Raw genomic sequence first — 17,832 nt, 5'->3', positions numbered from 1 at the left:
CCTCCTTGTGGACTCCTCAAAGACCCGTAGGATGTCACAAAGGTCTCTCATCCATGGCCACTCATGGATGTGAAACTGAGGCAGCTGACTTTGTGGCACCCTAGGGTTTTGTAGCTGGTATTCCATCAAAGGTCTCTGCTGCTCAACCACTCTATTCAACATCTGAAACGTTGAGTTCCAGCGTGTGGGGACGTCGCACAAAAGCCGGTGTTGTGGCACATGCAGGCGTTGCTGGAGAGATTTTAAGCTAGCAGCGGCTACTGTCGACTTGCGAAAGTGGGCGCACATGCGCCGCACTTTCACCAGTAGCTCTGGAACATTGGGGTAGCTCTTTAGGAAACGTTGCACCACTAGGTTGAAGACGTGGGCCAGGCATGGAACATGTTGGAGTCCGGCAAGCTCCAGAGCTGCTACCAGGTTCCGGCCGTTATCACAAACGACCATGCCTGGGCCCAGGTGCAGCGGCTCAAACCATATTGCCGTCTCATCGAGGAGGGCATCCCTCACCTCGGAGGCAGTGTGCTGTCTGTCCCCCAAGCTGATCAGCTTCAGCACAGCCTGCTGACGTCTACCAACGCCAGTGCTGCAACGTTTCCAACTCGTAGCTGGGGTCAATCTAACAGCGGAGGAGGAGGCGGTGGCGGAGGAGGAGGCGGTGGCGGAGGAGGAGGCGGTAGAGGAGGAGGAGGAGGGGGGTGTTCTTCTCGTGTCCCTGCCAGGAATGTTAGGCGGGGAGACGAGGTACACCGGGCCAGTTTGGGAAGCAGTCCCAGCCTCAACTACATTTACCCAGTGTGCCGTCAGTGAAATGTAGCGTCCCTGTCCGCATGCACTTGTCCACGCGTCGGTGGTCAAGTGGACCTTTGTGCAAAGCGCGGAACTAAGGGCCCGCCTGATGTTGAGTGACACGTGCTGGTGCAAGGCGGGGACGGCACACCGGGAGAAGTAGTGACGGCTAGGGACGGCATAGCGAGGTGCCGCAGTTGCCATCAGGTCCAGGAAGGCGGGAGTTTCAACAAGCCGGAACGCCAACATCTCCTGGGCCAGCAGTTTAGCGATGTTGGCGTTCAAGGCTTGCGCGTGTGGGTGGTTAGCAGTGTATTTCTGCCGCCGCTCCAATGTCTGAGAGATGGTGGGTTGTTGTAAAGAAACGCCTGATGGTGCCTTTGATGGTGCAGGAGAAGGAGATAAGACAGGACCAGGGGAGGATGAGGTAGAAGTCAACAAAGTGGCGGAGGCAGATGAAGTGGTGTCCTGGCTCGTCCTCTGGAGTGCATCGCCAGCACAGTCAGCAGTGGCAGTGGCAGAGGCAGAGGCAGAGGCAGTGGCAGTGGCGTGAACGGCAGGCGGCCTTTGTCCTGCCGTTGCTGCCTGCCACTGATTCCAGTGCTTGGATTCCAAATGACGGCGCATTGAAGTGGTGGACAGGTTGCTCTTCTCAGAGCCCCTAATCAATTTCGAGAGGCAAATTGTGCAGACAACACTATATCTGTCCTCGGCGCATTCCTTGAAAAAACTCCACACCTTCGAGAAACGTGCCCTCGAGGTGGGAGTTTTTCGGGGCTGGGTACGAACTGGAACATCTTGGGAGATTCCGGGTGTGGCCTGGCTTCGCCTAAGCTGCTGACCTCTGCCTCTGCCTCTAGCTACCCTTTTTGGTGCTGCACCTGCCTCAACATCCACACTACTTTCCCCGCTTGACATCCCCCCTGTCCAGGTCGGGTCAGTGTCCTCATCATCCACCACTTCCTCTTCCAACTCCTGTCTCATCTCCTCCTCCCGCACAATGCGTCAGTCAACTGGATGCCCTGACGGCAACTGCGTCACATCATCGTCGATGAGGGTGGGTTGCTGGTCATCCACCACCAAATCGAACGGAGATGGAGGAGACTCTAGTGTTTGAGCATCTGGACACAGATGCTCCTCTGTTAGGTTCGTGGAATCGTGACGTGGAGAGGCAGGTTGAGGGACAATGAAAGGAGCGGAGAACAGCTCTGGGGAGCAGGGACAGTTTGGGTTATTGTTCTGTAAAGCTTCGGAATTTTGGGAGGAAGGAAGACAAGACTGTTGGGTAATAGGAGGAGAGGAGGCAGAGTCTGACTGGCTGCTGGACAATGTGCTGTAAGCGTTCTCTGACAGCCATTGCAAGACCTGTTCCTGGTTCTCGGGCCTACTAAGGTTTGTACCCTGCAGTTTAGTTAATGTGGCAAGCAACCCTGGCACTGTGGAGTGGCGCAATGCTTGCTGCCCCACAGGAGTAGGCACGGGACGCCCTGTGGCTTCACTGCTACCTTGCTCCCCAGAACCATTCCCCCGACCTCGCCCACGGCCTCGTCCACGTCCCTTTCCGGGAGCCTTGCGCATTTTGAATTCCTAGTTAGAAATTGGCACTGTATACCAGTAGTAAAAATTGTGGGTGCACGTAACCCCAATATATTCTTTGAATTCCCAGTCAGACACTGGCACTATATGGCAGTAGCAAGAAATGAGGGTATTTGTATTCCCAATATACTCTTTGAATTCCCAGTCAGACAATGGCACTGTATACCAGTAGTAAAAATTGTGGGTGCACGTAACCCCAATATATTCTTTGAATTCCCAGTCAGACACTGGCACTATATGGCAGTAGCAAGAAATGAGGGTATTTGTATTCCCAATATACTCTTTGAATTCCCAGTCAGACAATGGCACTGTATACCAGTAGTAAAAATTGTGGGTGCACGTAACCCCAATATATTCTTTGAATTACCAGTCAGAAACTGGCACTATATGGCAGTAGCAAGAAATGAGGGTATTTATAACCCCAATATATTCTTTGAATTCCCAGTCAGACAATGGCACTGTATACCAGTAGTAAAAATTGTGGGTGCACGTAACCCCAATATATTCTTTGAATTACCAGTCAGAAACTGGCACTATATGGCAGTAGCAAGAAATGAGGGTATTTGTATTCCCAATATACTCTTTGAATTCCCAGTCAGACAATGGCACTGTATACCAGTAGTAAAAATTGTGGGTGCACGTAACCCCAATATATTCTTTGAATTACCAGTCAGAAACTGGCACTATATGGCAGTAGCAAGAAATGAGGGTATTTATAACCCCAATATATTCTTTGAATTCCCAGTCAGACAATGGCACTGTATACCAGTAGTAAAAATTGTGGGTGCACGTAACCCCAATATATTCTTTGAATTCCCAGTCAGAAACTGGCACTATATGGCAGTAGCAAGAAATGAGGGTATTTGTATTCCCAATATACTCTTTGAATTCCCAGTCAGACAATGGCACTGTATACCAGTAGTAAAAATTGTGGGTGCACGTAACCCCAATATATTCTTTGAATTACCAGTCAGAAACTGGCACTATATGGCAGTAGCAAGAAATGAGGGTATTTATAACCCCAATATATTCTTTGAATTCCCAGTCAGACAATGGCACTGTATACCAGTAGTAAAAATTGTGGGTGCACGTAACCCCAATATATTCTTTGAATTCCCAGTCAGAAACTGGCACTATATGGCAGTAGCAAGAAATGAGGGTATTTGTATTCCCAATATATTCTTTGAATTCCCAGTCAGACAATGGCACTGTATACCAGTAGTAAAAATTGTGGGTGCACGTAACCCCAATATATTCTTTGAATTACCAGTCAGAAACTGGCACTATATGGCAGTAGCAAGAAATGAGGGTATTTATAACCCCAATATATTCTTTGAATTCCCAGTCAGACAATGGCACTGTATACCAGTAGTAAAAATTGTGGGTGCACGTAACCCCAATATATTCTTTGAATTACCAGTCAGAAACTGGCACTATATGGCAGTAGCAAGAAATGAGGGTATTTGTATTCCCAATATACTCTTTGAATTCCCAGTCAGACAATGGCACTGTATACCAGTAGTAAAAATTGTGGGTGCACGTAACCCCAATATATTCTTTGAATTACCAGTCAGAAACTGGCACTATATGGCAGTAGCAAGAAATGAGGGTATTTATAACCCCAATATATTCTTTGAATTCCCAGTCAGACAATGGCACTGTATACCAGTAGTAAAAATTGTGGGTGCACGTAACCCCAATATATTCTTTGAATTCCCAGTCAGAAACTGGCACTATATGGCAGTAGCAAGAAATGAGGGTATTTGTATTCCCAATATATTCTTTGAATTCCCAGTCAGACAATGGCACTGTATACCAGTAGTAAAAATTGTGGGTGCACGTAACCCCAATATATTCTTTGAATTACCAGTCAGAAACTGGCACTATATGGCAGTAGCAAGAAATGAGGGTATTTATAACCCCAATATATTCTTTGAATTCCCAGTCAGACAATGGCACTGTATACCAGTAGTAAAAATTGTGGGTGCACGTAACCCCAATATATTCTTTGAATTCCCAGTCAGACACTGGCACTATATGGCAGTAGCAAGAAATGAGGGTATTTGTATTCCCAATATACTCTTTGAATTCCCAGTCAGACAATGGCACTGTATACCAGTAGTAAAAATTGTGGGTGCACGTAACCCCAATATATTCTTTGAATTACCAGTCAGAAACTGGCACTATATGGCAGTAGCAAGAAATGAGGGTATTTATAACCCCAATATATTCTTTGAATTCCCAGTCAGACAATGGCACTGTATACCAGTAGTAAAAATTGTGGGTGCACGTAACCCCAATATATTCTTTGAATTACCAGTCAGAAACTGGCACTATATGGCAGTAGCAAGAAATGAGGGTATTTGTATTCCCAATATACTCTTTGAATTCCCAGTCAGACAATGGCACTGTATACCAGTAGTAAAAATTGTGGGTGCACGTAACCCCAATATATTCTTTGAATTACCAGTCAGAAACTGGCACTATATGGCAGTAGCAAGAAATGAGGGTATTTATAACCCCAATATATTCTTTGAATTCCCAGTCAGACAATGGCACTGTATACCAGTAGTAAAAATTGTGGGTGCACGTAACCCCAATATATTCTTTGAATTCCCAGTCAGAAACTGGCACTATATGGCAGTAGCAAGAAATGAGGGTATTTGTATTCCCAATATACTCTTTGAATTCCCAGTCAGACAATGGCACTGTATACCAGTAGTAAAAATTGTGGGTGCACGTAACCCCAATATATTCTTTGAATTACCAGTCAGAAACTGGCACTATATGGCAGTAGCAAGAAATGAGGGTATTTATAACCCCAATATATTCTTTGAATTCCCAGTCAGACAATGGCACTGTATACCAGTAGTAAAAATTGTGGGTGCACGTAACCCCAATATATTCTTTGAATTACCAGTCAGAAACTGGCACTATATGGCAGTAGCAAGAAATGAGGGTATTTGTATTCCCAATATACTCTTTGAATTCCCAGTCAGACAATGGCACTGTATACCAGTAGTAAAAATTGTGGGTGCACGTAACCCCAATATATTCTTTGAATTACCAGTCAGAAACTGGCACTATATGGCAGTAGCAAGAAATGAGGGTATTTATAACCCCAATATATTCTTTGAATTCCCAGTCAGACAATGGCACTGTATACCAGTAGTAAAAATTGTGGGTGCACGTAACCCCAATATATTCTTTGAATTCCCAGTCAGAAACTGGCACTATATGGCAGTAGCAAGAAATGAGGGTATTTATAACCCCAATATATTCTTTGAATTCCCAGTCAGACAATGGCACTGTATACCAGTAGTAAAAATTGTGGGTGCACGTAACCCCAATATATTCTTTGAATTCCCAGTCAGAAACTGGCACTATATGGCAGTAGCAAGAAATGAGGGTATTTGTATTCCCAATATATTCTTTGAATTCCCAGTCAGACAATGGCACTGTATACCAGTAGTAAAAATTGTGGGTGCACGTAACCCCAATATATTCTTTGAATTACCAGTCAGAAACTGGCACTATATGGCAGTAGCAAGAAATGAGGGTATTTATAACCCCAATATATTCTTTGAATTCCCAGTCAGACAATGGCACTGTATACCAGTAGTAAAAATTGTGGGTGCACGTAACCCCAATATATTCTTTGAATTCCCAGTCAGAAACTGGCACTATATGGCAGTAGCAAGAAATGAGGGTATTTGTATTCCCAATATACTCTTTGAATTCCCAGTCAGACAATGGCACTGTATACCAGTAGTAAAAATTGTGGGTGCACGTAACCCCAATATATTCTTTGAATTACCAGTCAGAAACTGGCACTATATGGCAGTAGCAAGAAATGAGGGTATTTGTATTCCCAATATATTCTTTGAATTCCCAGTCAGACAATGGCACTGTATACCAGTAGTAAAAATTGTGGGTGTATATAGCCCCAATTCTATTGCTAGGGGACTTGCAGGGTATTTCTGGGGTGAAGGTGGGGGGGCACACCGTTGGAACGGGTATCGGGGTATATATCGGGTATACGGGAATACACTGACAGTGTATTCCATTCAGGATCCTGGGAAAGCTGGGTTGCGGCGATTGAGCCCGTCAGTGCCACGTTACACTGACAAGCTTCTCCCTGGAATTTAGCTCTTACAAGAGCTGTTGGTTGTCTTCTCCTTCCTATCCTAGCCTGTCCCTGCCTACCCAGAATCTAAGCCCTAGCTAGCTGGACGGAAACCTCCGTCCTCGGTGAATTGCAAGCTCAGAATGACGCGAAGCTGGGCGGCGCTGTTCTTTTAAATTAGAGGTCACATGTTTTCGGCAGCCAATGGGTTTTGCCTACTTTTTTCAACGTCACCGGTGTCGTAGTTCCTGTCCCACCTACCCTGCGCTGTTATTGGAGCAAAAAAGGCGCCAGGGAAGGTGGGAGGGGAATCGAGTAATGGCGCACTTTACCACGCGGTGTTCGATTCGATTCGAACATGCCGAACAGCCTAATATCCGATCGAACATGAGTTCGATAGAACACTGTTCGCTCATCTCTAGTTTCTATGCCTAAATTCTGGCCTAAAATAGCACATTTTAGGTGCATCTGGGTTTAGATCATTTTTTCCAATGAATTAGACAAAGAGGAGTGGCTTAGATGAAGGGGTGAAGGTTTATATGAAGGCCTCAAATGCCTCTCAGGCCATTATTAGTGCTATACAGGGACCTTTAAAGGGGTTATCCACCTTTGTAATATCCTTAGGATTACTATTAGATATGACAGTTGCCGGGTGCCCACGCAGATCAGGTGTCAGATTACCAGGAGTCATGTCCTGAACAGCTGAACTGCGTGGGTGGTGGTGGTCAGACCCCGCAAACCTAATACTGATGGCCTATCCTAAGGACTAAATATAGCAGGTAGCCTACCCCAGTTATGGAACAACTGTTTAGGTTGTACTCCTTACCAGAGAAGCTGGGTCTTTTACCAGGCTCGGCAACCCAGCACTCCTGCATCAGCTGTATTGCTTCCGGAACCTTCTTGTGACATGTGTACTGACTGACCAGCTTCATATCAGGTCGATGTTTTTGAGGAATCAATATGTTGATCAATTTTTTGAACACATCTAAAACAAACAAAAACAAATATATCAAGGATATAATTTCTTCAAAGGGGTTGTCCGATCAGATGTACGGAGCTGTTGTCCGATCAGATGTACGGAGCTGTTTCCATATATCTGAGTCCTATATACTATACAGGGCCATCACTACAGCTCACCTCCCACTGACTTCAATGATGGAAGGATGGGCTATAAAGGATTTGTCCATGCTAATGTATTTATTTATTTTTAATTAGATAGGAGGAGGTGAAAATAAATAAATAAACCCCTACTCACTGTCCAACCACTGCTGTCTGCTGTCTGCCAGCGTGGTCCGGTCTTGCAACTACACTGTTTTCAATGGTGACCTCAGCTCCAGTTCGCAGCCTAAGGGTCCGTTCCCACGATGTAACGTGGCGCTGATTCTGACACGTAAACGCGTGTCAGAGTCAGCGCTGCAGAATAGAATCCCATTGATTTCAATGGGTTCCATTTAGCGCGCGTAACACTTTGAAATCAATGGGAGGCTTTTTAACCCATTGATTTCAATGTGTTACACGTGCTAAACGGAAGCCATTGAAGTCAATGGGATTCTGTTTTGCAGCGCTGACTCTGACACGAGTTTACGTATCAGAATCAGCACCGCGTTATATCGTGAGAACAGACCCTCAGCGGCCTCAAAGAAGGACACCGGATGTCACTACCTCTCACGTCTCGTTCTTAGGCCGCTGTTTGGCCTTAGTGGTCACATGACGGCTGAGACCAATGAGTGACCTCAGTGGAAAGTACTTGGGCCGGTGAGGACTTCCAGCAAAAAAAAGACAGCCAAGCAGCAGAAATAGGCCGCACTAGGAGGACATCGAAGGTGCCAGGGACAGGTGAGTATATTTTTTCACCTCTCCTGGCCTAATTAAAAAAAATTAGTCTGGAAAAGCTCTTTATGCAGATAGAGGAGGAATATGATTTGATCAGAAGAACCTCAGAAGGACAGTGATCACGGATGAAGTACAAAGAGGGGGAAAAAAAAAAAGAAAAAAGTGATAACAATGACTGTAACTTACTATGACTTACCTTTATAGGGTTCCTGACCAGACAGGACCGACCAGATAAAGATTGCAAAACTGCAACATAATGGCAAACAATTAAGAAAAGGGAAGTGACTGCGTAGAAAAACTGAGAGGAAGTGAAAGTTTAGATCAGATTTTAGATGAAATAGAACCATAAATTTAGGAGAAAATCACTTCAACTGCCTCTTTACTTAGTGAGTCTGAGGGTCTATTAGGAACATCTTGGACCAGACATATCAAATCTGGTGTATAACAAGAGTAGAGCAGTGGCATAAATAGGAATGACGGGGCCCCTAGGTGATCATTTGATATGGGGCCCCTCCAGTTCCTTGACCCCACCCGGCACAAACCGCATTCCTGCAAACAGTATTATGCTCCATAGTGGCCCCTGCACACAGTATTATGCCCCATAATAGCCCCTGCACACAATATTATACCCCATAGTGGCCCCTGCACACAATATTATACCCCATAGTGGCCCCTTCCCACAGTATTATGCCTCATTGTGGACCATCCATGAACACTTAACTCTGGAGTCTTTTTAGGGAAGGATAAAAACACTTTTACTTACTTTTCCTGGGCTCCAGTACACTCCCCACAGATATCTTCAACGTTGGACCAGAGATCACCTGACCCAGGTTGGATTCGCAACGCATAATGACCCTGGCCTGGGCCATGTGACAACAGGAAGGCAAAACAGGCCCGAAGCCTGCTGGAGCCCAGGAGAGGTAGGTAACTGTGTTTTTTATGTTTTTTCACCTTCCCTGGCCCAATTATAATTATATTCCGGGGTCTGAAAAGGCCCCAGAGTATAACGATTACGGAGTTTGCAGGACCTTGCGGCCTCACTTACCGATACCCGCCCCTGCTCACAACCGCTTCTGTAGTAGGGGAACCGCAGGCAGCTGTGAGCATGAGCAAGGATCGGTAAGTAAACAGGGCCCGTTACCTGATGGGGTTACTCCAGCAGGTGACGGCCTATTTAAAGAAAAATAAAAAAATCAGGGGCCTCGTAATGTCCCAGGCCCTTTGGTAGCTGCTACCGCATATATCCTGGTAATTAAACCACTAGAGTAGAGGTAAACAGGAGTTGCGGAAACAATGTAGGACAGTGAGTTCCACTATTTCAATAAATACAGTTCTGTTGCACAAATATTCTCAGCACATGTACAGTACACGTAACTAGGACCTAGGGACCATTATAGCAATCCCGCACATGTGCTGAGAATATAAGCAGTAGCAAGGGCAACAGGACTCATGGCCATGCAGGATTAAGTGTACAGAGGGTAGCACAGAGTTGTGAGAGGGTTATGATGGCAATGACCTCTTTCTCCAAATATGTAATTTGCATATTGAGGCCTCGATTCACAAGAGGAAACCAATGCTTTATTTACGTGATCCTAAACCTGCCTACGGGGTTGGGATGATATGCTGTGTTCTGGAGACAGTATTAGAATAAGGCCCCATGTTGTGGAATAGCAGCTTTTTTTTGCAAATTTTGCTGCCGTTTTTTGAGCCAAAGACAATAGTGGCTACAAGAGGAATGGAAAATATATAGGAAGCGCTTTACTTCTGCATTCTGATCAAGCCACTCCTGGCTTTGGCTCAAAAAAACGTAACGAAAAAATCTGCTTTTCCACAACGTGGGTGTGAAGGATACCGCTTTGCCAAGCCGCTTAGCCTACCTGTGGTCACCCTCTTACCTTCCACCCTGGTTCGTAGGATAACATGACAACAAAGCTTTATAAATTTTATATATTTATTAACCCAAATGGGTCGGTACTAACTGCTAAAGTATACAGAATATACATCAGTGGACGGTCAAGTAAATACAGGTAAAAACATGGAATACAGTACAAAAATAAAATGGGACTAAAAGAGAAAATGAGTATCAAGTTCCCCTTCTAGTTCACGGAGGCCTCCGCTATGTAGCCCCAGGTCACTTCCTTAAGTCAACCACAGGACATGTGCGTCCTCAAACTTCTCTCAAGATCAGAGCTACCCTCCCTCACTGGATGGAGACCATATACCAGTCCTCGTCTCCCTCCCGTGTGATGTCACAAGGAGAAGAGGCCAGCCCTACATCCTTGGACCAGAAAGCTACATACAACAATAACTCCTCGCCAAACGACCGTAGTATCAAGCTAGGGGTATGACATGGTTCAGGGCGACATTTCCATCGCACAGACACCAAGATTTACCCCCCCAATCCCTTTGGGTAGGGAGTTGAGTGTCTAGACCTTTTCCCTGCTCCCAACAGTGCCGTGTTTGGACTTGATGCGTCCGTTTTAGTCTTGCGCACCTCGGTGCGACTGTAGGATGCTCCCCTCATAAAATATCATTTTACTATATTTCCTTTGATGACTAACTGGATTCATCCCATCTATTAGAAAACTTAAGATACACTTCCCTTTAGGCTGAGTTCACACTGAATTTTTCGGTCAGGAATTTGGTCAGGAATCCGCCTCAAAATCAGCCTCCAAAAAAAACCTTAGCCTCCAAAAAAAGCCAAGTTTACCCTTGTATGAAGGGAAGTGATGTGTAATGTCTGTAGACATCAACTCTGTGAGGGTTTGCAAGGTAAAGGGTGTGATATCAATCACCCACAAATGGAATCCATATCTAAGATTAATCCCCTTTGACTGATCCTGTACCAGAATGGGGCCTTAACCTAAAGCTACCTACAAACAGCAGTGACTAATGGCCGTGTGACATCAATCGTCAGCATTAAATTCAATGTCTGTGAGTGGGGGCTATTCACATGACCGTTATTTTGACGGTCCGTTGTAATGAACCATTAGAATATAGGTGATGTCCTATTGTTGCCGTTTTTGTGGATCCCTCCATACACTCAAATGGAATCACTGGCCTTGCAAATAAACCCTCCATCTATTCCCATCTCTATAATAATATGCCATGTCACTTCAATTGCAAGTTCATCACAATATCTAGAAATCAATACATGTAAACACAGGATCAATAGCATATAGTCACATGAGCAATAAATCCAAACTGTGCATATTATCCAAGAACGTAGAGATAACATTTATCTAATCTAGCTCAGGCCACAAAGAAGAAAAATAACCATTAGGCCATTGTCCAAAATACAGAAGATTAGATTTACAAGACGCGCCAGAAAAACCTCACCTGTAAACATCAAACTCTTTTGTCGGCTTGTAAGTGAAGGATACCAGGGCTTCAGGGGGCATATAGGGCAGAGAGCCCACCATAGACTGACTCGATGAGACTGAGGTTTCATTTTTAGCAAGACCAAAATCTGTTAACTGGAATAAAAGGATTAGAACAGGCAAAATGACCAAAATGAAAAACTTCATGAAATCAGGTCTTGGGCATGTCCCTGCCACAGGGGGTGGTGGTCATCACGACGTACAATAAGCCATTGTGCTAATTCAAGTATCTGTCATTGGCTGTGCTCACACAGAGGAATTTGCCGCAGATTTGGGGGCGGATTCCTCCCAGAGATTGCAGCAGGATGCGGAAAACAGAAGCGTCTTGCTCGATCTTGCCGCAGATTTATCCACGGGGTCCGCGGCTTGAGACTCCCTACTGGTTAGACCCATTCATCTGGGCCTAATTAGGAGCGGAATGCCACGACGGAATACTGATGCATTGCATTGGCAAACCGTCATGGCTAGACCGCGGCGAAAAATGGAATTCCTCTTCATTTTCTACCATGTGAACATACCCATATGCAGATCCTCCAGCTTGATCTGACGTACAGAATGAACTTTTGGTTTGGCCAGCACATGTACCTCAGAGGTCATCTCAGAGGCCTACAGTTTGCTTCCAGGGTCATATTCCCAGTCTGGTAAGACATATTGGTAGTAATTTTCCAACGACATTAAGAACTACAATCTACACCGATCAGCCATAACATTAAACACATCTCAATAATATTGTCTTGTCAACAAAATAGAGCTGACCCAATAAGACATGGACTCCACAAGACCTCAGCAGGTATGCAGCATTAAATGGTCACTGGCTTTTCAGACAAGTTAGTCTCGTTTAATGCGCTTGATTGAAAAATATTGCTGTTTTTTCCATGAAAAACCTCTCTAAAGTTCCTGCCACTAGATGTCTCCCTTCTAGCTAATTTGCAGTTCACTCTGTGTTGTTAGGGAAGTCTGGTCTCTTTAGTTGCAAGAGGGGATAGCAGTGAGTGGAAGGGGGAGGTTCTTCTCACTCTTCACAGAGTGAATGCAAATGGGAGGGGCTGATTCTCCTCAAAGCCTTCACACACCTCTGTAAAGTGTTGCTTTGTGCAAAGGGCTGAATGTTCAGCACATCTCATAGGTTACAATGTAAAAAAAGTCTTCTATATACAGTACTTGTATCTTCTTCTGCTTGTGTGATTACAGATGGGATATTATTCACAGACAGCAAGCAGATTTCCTGATTGTGTTTAGAAATTGCTCTTTTCCTGTGTCAGGCCTGCGTGATAGTTGCAAGAATGGAGTGAGTATGTGCATGCATCTGCCCAATAATTGCAGTCCAGTGTTCCTGGGTCTCCTATATTATACTCACTTTATTCTCAGCTATTTGATGTTGTACAGTTACTCCTGGCAGACTTACACATAAAAAATGGATGGGGGAGGGGGCAGACTGCTCGTTACTGTACACGCTCACAGCCTTAGAGTCGAATGCAAAATGTGCTACAGCCATAATGTAATTATTAGCAGCAGAACAACTGATAGGACATCATGTATGAAGGCTTACAGTCATAGAACTGAGCCCATTTTTCAATCAATCAGCGACCTCATTAGACATTAGAGATTGTGAGAGAGCAGAATGGGGCGCTTCGCGGAACTCACGGACTTCGAACGTGGTCAGGTGATTGGGTGCCACACATCACGCAGGTCAATGCCAAACGTCGCCTCGCTTGGTGTAAGGAGGGTAAACATTGGACGATTGAACAGTGGAAAAATGTGTGGAGTGAGGAATCACGGTACACAATGTGGCGATCCGATGGCAGGGTGTGGGTATGACAAATGCCCGGTGAACGTCATCTGTCAGCGTGTGTAGTGCCAACAGTAAAATTCGGAGGTGGTGGTGTTATGGTGTGGCCGTGTTTTTCATGGAGGGGGCTTGCACACCTTGTTGTTTTGCGTGGCACTATCACAGCACAGGCCTACATTGATGTTTTAAACACCTTCTTGTTTCCCACTGTTGAAGAGCAATTCGGGGATTGCGATTGCATCTTACAACACGATGGAGCACCTGTACATACTGCACGGCCTGTGGCGGAGTGGTTACACCACAATAACATCTCTGTAATGGACTGGCCTGCACAGAGTCCTGACTTGAATCCTATAGAACCCCTTTGGGATGTTTTTTATCGCCGACTTCGTGCCAGGCCTCACCGACCTACATCGATCCCTCTCCTCAGTGCAGCACTCCATGAAGAATGGGCTGCCATTCCCCAAGAAACCTTCCAGCACCTGATTGAACGTCTGCCTGCGAGAGTGGAAGCTGTCATCAAGGCTCAGGGTGGGCCAACACCATATTGAATTCCAGCATTACCGATGGAGGCACCACGAAAGTCATTTTCAGCCAGGTGTCCGGATACCTTTGATCACATAGTGTATATCCCATTCATGGCAGGTACCATTGTCACGAGATAACCAATTTTAGTCACTTTATATATCGGTGGTTTTAATAATATGGCTGCTTGGTGTATATACCTAGTGTCCATCAGGCCAAGGGACTCAGAGCAGTGAAGGACAAAATTTCACTGATGACATCATATCATGACTTCATTGTTCATGCAAACCAGAAGGTACATACTAACCTGAACATCTAAGGACTTGTTTAATAAAACATTCTGGGGCTTCAGATCACGATGGATAATAGGTGGCTCGAGAACGTGGTGGAGATAATTCATACCCAGCGCTACTTGATGAAGAATCTGAAATCTCAAAGCCCATGGTACATGTTCTTTAAGGCGGTCAAAAAGAGAGGAAACAGAACCATGGGGCATGTACTCCATGACCAGGCCATATTTACATAGTGTGAGTCCTTCTCTCTCGTATAGTCCAAGCAGACGAAGAACATAGGTGTAATTCGCTCGGGACATCATCTCCTTCTCTTTCATCAGACTTTCCGAATCAGCACTGGAATAGAAAATACTTTATAAATCGTAGAACTATAATAAGAGGTTTCCAGAATTTTGATGTTGACCTGTTCATAGAAATAAACTGTATACATCTTGCTACGTACCGTGTGGGAAATTTATAATGCCTTGTATAACAGTTCTTGAAATTTACTTGAGAAAGGAGCCGAGAGTTCAGAAACGTAATCTGTCATCATTATTAGTTAGCCATTAAAAAGGTATCCTACCCGCTGGCTAACACGGTACGAGAACAAACAATTTCCTTATAACAGTTCTTGGGCATACAAGGCATGAAAAAGTTGCAAATTTTTGTGCAAATTGGGGTTTTCCCACAAAATCTGAATTTTTCTTCTCTCTTAGGGTCCATTCACAAGGAGGAAATTGGTGAGGAATTTGGTGTGCCACGCTTAAAAAAAAAGCCTCCCATTGATTTCAATGGGTGCCATTAGCTTTTTTTGTACTAGTGGAATTTTCCACTTGCGGAAAATTCCGCTAGTGGAAAAAAAAGCTAGCAGAACACAATGAGATCAATGGGAGGCTTTTTTTTCAGCGTGGAAAATTCCACACCAAATTCCTCACCATTTACCTCCATGTGAATGGACTCTTACACCACCCACAAGCTCAGTCTCCATTTATTACAGGCTCCTCTCACTGTATAGATCTAGTGCCGGTATCTGATGAGAACACATTGGTCGGGGAACCCAATGTCAGACTTCCACCAATCTGATAATGATGACACCAAAGGAGCCCAACGAAACTCACCGGGGAAGACTTATAAAGACAGGCGTTATCAAAATGACCGTATCCCCTGTGATAATGGACGCTGCATACCATCTAACCATATGAAAAAGTGAGGTTATATAATGTTTTTAATAAAGTGAGATTTTTATGTGATCAGACATTGTGAAGATGAGGTGGCCCAGATCAGACAACACCTTAAAGTATCCATTTTGCAAAAGAGAGGACATTTTATTGAACACCTACTGGTAAATTAGTTATAAGAGCCAATTAAAGGGGGTATTCCAGTCAAAAAAAAAGAGTTAACAACTATAAAGTGCAGAAGTGAAAAATGATTTTGGATGAAACACCCTAAAAAGTGAAAGTGAAAGTAAAATACCAACTCAGGTAATGAGATGAAAAATGCAACAGCCGCACCGACCACTGCACAGAGGGGCAGCACGTGATCTCGTAGCCCCGCCCACCCCGCCAGGCACTTACACGCTGTCTCTGAGGGTGTTCTTCAGGGCGATATCCATGCCCAGCTTCGCGCTGCGGCCTCTGTACACCACCCCGAACCCTCCGCTGCCCACCAGCTCCAGATGGGACAGGTCTCCGGGCGGCAGAGGCTGCATGTCCCGCGGGCTGTGACTAACCACACCGGTCCCGTCTCCTCAGCACAGCCGTCAGTGACGGAGAGGCGGGAAGTCTTGTGTGAGGGAGGAAGCGCTGAGGGAGTCGTCATATACATGGCGTGCTGTAATGTATACAGTCCTGAGGGAAGCTCATGTCTCTTCTATTAGCTTCACCTGCTGGATGACTAGAAAACAAAATAATGTACTTGATATAATATTTCTACCAAGCAGAATTTTTTAAAAAAAAAATTTTGAGAGAAAAATGCTAACTTCCAGTAAAATTGAACCAAAAAATTGTGTATGTGGGTCCTCCGCTTTGGGCTACATTCACATTTTAGTTCAGGTTTGCGTTCGGGGGGTGTCCCCCAAACAGAAATAGTGTCCGCATAAAAAAAACAAAAAAACAATTACCTTAGGAAAACCATAGACTCCATAGACTGTATTGGGGTCCGTGTGGTTTCCTCATGAAAAATGCCAAGAGAAAAGTGCTGCTTTTCGATGCTGAGAGGGGAACGGACTCCCCGAACGCGGATGTGAATTGAGACTTGCGTTGGGGTCCCAAGAGTGGAAAGCGCCGCGGGAAATATCGTGGCATTTTACAGGATAGGCAAAGTGGGTGGAATTTTAGCGAATCACATTGCCACCTTGCGCTGCGGACACTCCGCGATTTCCATAACGGCTCAGTTTTGGAAATCGCAGCACGTCAAGTATATTCACGGAAACGCCGGCGGTTTCCCCATAGATATAATTGTAACAGAAAGTCCGCGGAGGAAAACTCTGCGGGAAGAACCGCGATGCGTTGCTGCCACGGGTTTTCCCACAGCACTTTATTGCTGTGGGTCGTCCTGTGGGGCCTTAGTCAACCTTTTAAAAGCACCCTCACAAAGCTGCTTAATTTTCTTAAGTGTTTCAATTCTGCACATTTTCTCAAGCTTTTTTTTTAATTAGGCGTTTTTTTCCTTAAGTTTTGTGTTTCATTGATTTAATGGGATTTGGGGTGTTTTTTTCTGCTTCAACATAGGGCAGGACACTTCTTTGTAGCTGACAAAAAAACAATACTGAAAAAAGAAGCTGACGGATTCCATTAGAAATCAAAGGAAGAATTTTCAGGCAGCTGTTTTTGTAGCAGAAAAGTTTCAAAAAACGCTCCAAAAGAAGCAGTGTGAACACACCCTTGGCAACTGTACAGCCCACTTGTGGCCAAGAGGTATATTTATCAATAGAAGTCCGATACTTTGCCGTCTTCATTTACACCAAAATTTATGCCTACCTTAAGACTATTCGTCTCCTACCTTTAGATGTCTTCTCCGCGCCGCCGTTCCGTAGAAATCCTGGTTTTCGTCGGTATGCAAATGAGTTCTCTCGCAGCACTGGGGACGGGCCCCAGCACTCAAACAGCACTGGGAGCGTCTCCAATGCTACGAGAGAAATCTCCAGCGACGTCTCCATCTTCTTCAGGAACGTCTTTTTCATGCGTCTTCTTCTGGCACAGGCGGTCAAACTCGTAGGCCTCAGGCAGAGCCGACTGCGCATGCCCGCAGCACATCGCCAGTATATTGGGTCATTAGAACATGGGACAGATTTATGAAGGTCCGTATGACAGGTTTATAAGTGCATAGTTCCACAGTACTGATAACTATGCCCTGTGTGTCTCTCCAGGCTGGATGAAAGAACCATGCCTTAGACTTCCAAGACTTCATGAGGCTATTTTTTGAACTGTCCTGCCAAATGGTCTCTTTGTGGTTTTCCATATTAGATGTAGGACCTTTTCACAGCTGGGTGCTGTACAGTTACTTCAAGAAGTCTGCCACTCGGTA

At 45.0% G+C, this 17,832-nt stretch overlaps 1 protein-coding gene across 1 annotated transcript in view; it reads right to left on the bottom strand.

Moving 5' to 3' along the window:
* LOC142213333 (receptor-interacting serine/threonine-protein kinase 2-like) overlaps positions 1–16,015 on the bottom strand; it is a 32,491-nt gene extending 16,476 nt beyond the window's left edge. Inside the window, exons 1-5 of the mRNA XM_075281647.1 lie at positions 15,882–16,015; positions 14,343–14,679; positions 11,681–11,817; positions 8,538–8,587; positions 7,335–7,493 (exon numbers count right to left, since the gene is read on the bottom strand). Of these exons, the coding sequence (XP_075137748.1) occupies positions 7,335–7,493; positions 8,538–8,587; positions 11,681–11,817; positions 14,343–14,679; positions 15,882–16,015 (817 nt within the window). The remainder of the gene's footprint in view (positions 1–7,334; positions 7,494–8,537; positions 8,588–11,680; positions 11,818–14,342; positions 14,680–15,881) is intronic.
* Between the last annotated feature and the right edge of the window lie 1,817 nt (positions 16,016–17,832).

The sequence above is a fragment of the Leptodactylus fuscus genome, chromosome 7 (genome assembly GCF_031893055.1).
Source record: "Leptodactylus fuscus isolate aLepFus1 chromosome 7, aLepFus1.hap2, whole genome shotgun sequence".
Taxonomy (NCBI): domain Eukaryota; kingdom Metazoa; phylum Chordata; class Amphibia; order Anura; family Leptodactylidae; genus Leptodactylus; species Leptodactylus fuscus.
This window is presented reverse-complemented; position numbering and strand designations above follow the sequence as displayed.